This window comes from Coenobita brevimanus, chromosome 79 (genome assembly GCF_032717465.1).
Source record: "Coenobita brevimanus isolate Jiangsu-jjx chromosome 79, ASM3271746v2, whole genome shotgun sequence".
Taxonomy (NCBI): Eukaryota; Metazoa; Arthropoda; class Malacostraca; order Decapoda; family Coenobitidae; genus Coenobita; species Coenobita brevimanus.
The window spans coordinates 21,062,526-21,068,525 of NC_137032.1; the positions used below are offsets into that span (position 1 = coordinate 21,062,526).

At 41.8% G+C, this 6,000-nt stretch overlaps 1 protein-coding gene across 1 annotated transcript in view; it reads left to right on the top strand.

Moving 5' to 3' along the window:
* The window catches only part of LOC145409053 (putative neural-cadherin 2), a 395,645-nt gene that overhangs the window by 373,304 nt on the left and 16,341 nt on the right, over positions 1-6,000 (top strand). Inside the window, exon 24 of the mRNA XM_080279608.1 lies at positions 5,517-5,749. Within this exon, the coding sequence (XP_080135734.1) occupies positions 5,517-5,749 (233 nt within the window). The remainder of the gene's footprint in view (positions 1-5,516; positions 5,750-6,000) is intronic.

Genomic DNA, 6,000 nt, shown 5'->3' on the forward strand with positions numbered 1-6,000 from the left:
TACTTTCATTCTCTATGTTCAACAAATCCTTAAAGTGTTCTTTCCATCTCCTCACTTTTTCTCCTGTCTCCGCTAGTAATCTGCCATTTTTATCTTTCACTCCTCAACTAACTTCTTTGGCATCTTGATAACCTCTCTTTACCTCTTTCCAAAACATTTTCTTACATTCCCTCCACTTTACATTCAAATTCCTTCCAAATTCCTCATCCACTCTCTTCTTAGTCTCGCTTACTACACTTTTCACCTCTCTCTTCCTCTGTATGTATAACTCTCTCTTCTGTCTCTCAATTTCTTCCACCCCCCTGTTTCTCATCCATTTAGTATATGCTTTCTTCTTTTGAGCCACAGCCTCTCTCACCTCTTCATTCCACCATGCTGTTCCTTGCACCTTACATGCTGCACAGATTTCTTCTGTGAATATCTTGCACATACCTTCCACGTCCTCCATCTGCTCCAGTCCATATTTACCCAATCACTCCTCCACTTCCCTCTTATATTGTGCCTTTTTTCCATCCTCTTGTAGCCTCTCCACCCTCCTTGTATGCACTACTTCCTTCTGTCCTTCCCTTCTTCTATTTCTCCATTTCCTTTGGACCTAGAGTCCACTCCATTACACACCCTCTCATCCTGTCATCCACACACACATAACCTTCATTGCCTTCTGTTCATTCAGTTCACCACCCAACCTCCTCATCACTAGCCACTTATACCTATGGATCATCTTCTGCCTGAAGAGGGTTTTGGCTATCACCAACCCCCTCCCGGCACGAATGTCCATTAAAGAACTGCCATTCTCATCCATCTCTGCAAGCACACCCCACTCACTAACTACTCCATCCACCTTCACATTCCCTGCTTTTCCATTCATATCTCTGATCAAAACCACTCTCTCATTCCTTTCAAACTTTTCCATGCACGCTTCCACATTTGTCGAGAAGCCTTCTCTCACTCTGCTTGCACGACATTGCATTGGCGCATACACGCACACAATCGCCCACATTTGTAGTCCAATTTTCAGTTTTACCCACACAATCCTTGAGCCAACTGATCTATACTCTCTTATATTCTCCTTCCATTTGTTACTCACAACAATACACACCCTTTCTTTTGCCCTCTCATTCTCACCGACTCCTGCGCATATACCCCATCCATACTCCCATTCTCTCACACTCTCACCTCTCCACTTAGTTTTAGTTAATCGACATACATCTACTTTCGCACCTGGACAATCTCTCTTCCTTTCACCTCATCATTTGCACCCCTACAATCCATGTAGCTATCCGTACCAAGTCCTTTGTCATCTTTGGGTCAGTCCTGTTCCGAGGCTTCTTGTTCGTATTTTTAGTTAGTTGTTTTCCGGGTAAGGGCACTAACCCTCCGCCAACCCACTTGTTGTCACGTAGGGAACACGTGTTGGTTGGTTATAAGGTTATCATCCAGCACTTTAAATGCTTTCCTGGTTTACAGGAAATCAGTAAAGAAGTGCAATGTCCTTTATAGTAGCCATGTATCTCTTTTCTCTCAGTTGCAGTACATTGTATCTAATCACAGAACTATTCTGTATTTTGACCAGATTTTCGTAGGTGTTGTTGACAGATACATTAAGTTTTATATAATTGTGTTTGAACTCCTGTAAATCATTTTGAGTGAGAGAGAGAGAGAGAGAGAGAGAGAGAGAGAGAGAGAGAGAGACGATTAGCTCCTATACTCGTTATTCACGGGGAAAATTAATTAATGGTAGGATCACTTTATTCGCTTTTTACTGCACTCTTTCGAGTTTGTCGTCGTTGTTACTCGCATATAAGAACTAGTTTTCCCCCGGGAAAGCATCTGGTGAATTAACAAATTAGGAGAAAAGGCCAAAACAGCCATTTTGATTTGCTGTTAGTTATATATTTCATATATTTTATCACCAAATGCTTTCTGGCTTTTAATTTGTGCTTTTTAAAAGTAAGGTCTAAATTTTGGTCCTAAAATAAGTACGGTAGCCTATCATCCATCATAAAAGTAGTAAGTCTCAAAATATTCCCTAAACTTTGTAAAAGTTCTATAATTCCCCTGGTTTCCTTACCATTACACATTAAGAAGGAACTACGACGTGGAGACAATAACTCCAGAATCTGTATTTATTTATTTATTTATTTTTTTCATTCCAAAGAGTGCTAGAGGAATCTCTCCCTCTCTGAATAGGGGGAGGGGAGAATCGTCAAACATTTTCCAGCAAAGTTGGGGAATAGTCAAGAAAAGTTTGGGAACCTCTGTTGTAAAGACACAAAGTCTAGAAACTATATTAGGTGTTCTATGATCGGAGTTCCAGAGTGAGGCCTAGCATCTTGCACGACTATTACTCACAGTAGGCTATACAGTACCCTGAGTTTTTCAGATCAGTGCTGATAATGACTCCTAAGTTTCTCTCATCATTTAATTCCGTCGGCTGGGTGCTAGACATTTAATTGTACTTAATGCTTTTGTCATCAAAATCTGTTTCTTTAGATTAACTTTCAGCTGTCGTTTTTCAGCTTTATTGCCTTATCCAAAACATTTTGGATGATGTCACGTTTTGTGTTAGCAATTACTATACTCATTGTCTGCAACTTCCACTACCTTAGTGAAGAGTCCTGGTTCTAGATAACTGACAATCGCGAAAATATTAATGAATTAAAAAAAAAATGTTATGGATGAGATGGATGGTACTAAAGAATCGGATAAGGAAGAAGTGGGCCTTAGTACCAAGGGGGAAAATATGGAGGTTGAAAAAAAAACCGGCAATGGGTGCCTTCTATGCTGGGATGAATAGAGTGGTGGTTGAACAGGGAGACTTAGACAGACGTGTGAATGAGCAGTACAAAGCCCTCAAGAACGACCTCTTGAGAGTTACTGATCCAGTGAATGGATGGACATTGGGCTCACCAAGAGATAGGGTAACGATGTGGTGGGATGAGGATGTTCAAACCATGGTTAAAGAGAAAAGGAGACTTTCCCGGGAACGCAAATGGGATGGTAACAGAGCAATACCTAGCTGCCAAGTGTAGAGCCATAAGGGAGATAAAGCAAAGTCCGAGTCTCAGAGACATTTATTGGAAAGCCTAAGCAGTGCTGCAAGGATGAATGTCGTACTTAAGGTGACTAAACAAGTGACTGTGGAAAACAGGAATACCAAAGGTGAGCAGTGTGTGAAGAATGATGAAGAAAGGATTGTAATATTTTATTTTTTTATGCAAGAAAGAAGGAACCAAAGGCCAGGGACCCGCAAACCTTTCCTTCCAAGAAAAAAAAAACACAATATAAAAGACAGCCAGATTCAAGGATATTAATTAAGCTTGGAGAGAGCATTGTAACTGGGTTGCCTAATGATGAGTTTGAAGGTTTGGAGACAATAGACCCAGTGTTTGGACCTTGGCCTTTGGTGGACGATACTGTGAACAGAGCAATAGGCAGGACGCAGCTGAAGAAGGCAATGGGTATGTGTGGTTTAACTATTGAGATGTTGATGGCCTCCAGAGAATCAAGAGTGGGTGTAGTTACTGATATGATAAATTCTTTTATGTATGATTGGTTGAAGAGCGTGATCGTAAATAATTATAAGAAGAAGGGCGATGCCATGTCAAGAGCAAGTTATAGAGGCGTAAAACTTTTGGACAAAATAATAAATGTAATGAAGAGAGTCCTGAGATGTATAGTGAGTCAACACAGTCGAAATGCAGTTACGGTTAAGACGGGCAGAGGGACCACTGATTCATTGTCTGACAGCTCCAGGAAAAATATATAGGAAAGAAGAAAGAACTGTACTAGGTTTTAGTTGATATGGAGAAGGCATTTGACGTAGGTTACAGGGAGGGGGTGAAGTGGGCGATGAGAAATCTTGAGATTGGCTAGAGTAGGTATGGGAATGTTCCAGGCTGCCCGCACCCAGGTGAGAATGAAGAGAGGTTTGAGTTATGAGTTTTCCGTGAACGCTGGAGTGCATCAGGGAGCCATTTAGGTCTTTTATTATCATGGTGATTGAAACTTTTATGTGACTTCAAGACTGGACTCCCATGGAATGTGCTGTTTGCTGATGACTTGGTGCTGATTGGGGAGAATGGATGTTGTGGAGGAAAAATTTAGGAAGTGCAGAGATGGAATGGGGTCCAAGAGTTTGAGTGTAAACATGAATAAAACAAAAATGATTACAGTATATCTAGGACTGGTGGCGGTACTGTCAAAGTAAAGGAAATGTAACCATCCACAGCTTATAACTGCACATTGTGCTGTGTTTGTGACAAATGGGAGCATAATAGATGTGCTGGTATTAAAGATCAGCTGCAAAATAATGCTAATTGTGTATGCAGTTTGTAAGACAGAGCTTGCAGAGGCAGAGAGCCAGAAAATGGTTGACCTTCCTGGAGAGTCTCTTGAGTGATTGGAGGAGTCTGTTACTTGGGAAACATGATATGTAATGAAGACGGGGCTGCAGCTTGCTGGGTTAAGGAGTGATTGGATGTAGGTCAGGGAGCTGTTGCCTCTTCTGACACTGGGAGCGTTCTCCCTCCGTGCTAAACAAACCATGTATGTGACATGTTGTAGGAGTGTAATGCTGTACGGTAATGATACTCGGATAGCAAAAGAAGAGGATATTCGTAGGCTCAATCGTACAGAGATGATAATAGTTAGATGAATGTGTAGCACATCCTTGAATGACAGGTCTGGGATGTTAGGACTGGGAATGAAGAGTTGAGAGGAAGGATGAAACTTAAATGTATTTGTACTGTGATGGGAAGGGGTAAATTGCGATGGTTTGAGCATGTGGAGAGAATGAGAGATGACAGGTGGGTACAGAGGCTGAGAGATACGAACAATACGTACAAGAGTTGCTGTGGTCGACCGGAAAGGATCTGGGACGAGATCACAGTGTTTGGCTTCTGGGACAAAGGACTGAACAGAGAAGCCGCTAGAGACTGAACAGCGTGGAGATCAAAACTGGTGCATGCAAGCATGAAAGAGCCTTTATAAACGAAACGAAAAAAAAAAACGAAAATACGAAGGGCATGGGTGAGAGGTTGGTATACAGGGGTGGGGTGAGGTACAGGGGGAAATGGAGGGATAAGAGAGAGAGAGAGAGAGAGAGAGAGAGAGAGAGAGAGAGAGAGAGAATTAAGGAGAGGGTGGGTGGGATTAAAGAGGAGAAGAACAGTGCATTCACACTGAGTGGCATGACTCACCCACAAATCATATCTTAGTAGCTGGGAAGTTTAAACACGGGCATTTCATCCAGACTGGAAAAGGCAACAGTTATGCTGTACTGAATGACATTTTAAATAGAAGGGGACAGATCAAGATCAAGGTAAATTTCCATCTTGACCAGTGACGAGTTAACTGTATATTCAAAATAACTTCCTTTCCAGATAGAATATTCCTTTTCAAATGTCCACCAAATATGGGCCAAAATAACAGCTCATACATGATAAATTTGTTAGAGTATTAGTTTACGCTTCATGATGTCATCAGTAAGATACTATCATGGTCATGTGTGACAGTTGTGGATTGGGTAGTCATCTGCTGGATGGGAGGTGCGAGGATGTGGACGAGTGTGCGTGGAGCCCCTGCCTGCATGGAGGCACCTGTCACAACCAGCACCCCGGCTACCTGTGTGTGTGCGGTCCTCACCACCTGGGCCACAATTGCCAGTGGGAGAAACTGACCTCACAAATACATCCTCTGGCCACTGTTGTTGCCGTCACTGCACTTGCGGTCTCATTTCTTGTACTAGGTGTGTCCTTACATCTGCATTGTGACACTGTTGTGTGTACAGTGACCCTCGCGCTGGGACTCGTAGGTGTAGGCTATCTGGCAATACTTGGTGTAGTAAGCAGGCGTGTTTTACAGCGAGTGTGATTATCTTGTTTCGGCTGTATCAGTGTCAGCACATACGTTAAACAAGGCAAAGGAATCATATATATATATATATATATATATATATATATATATATATATATATATATATATATATATATATATATA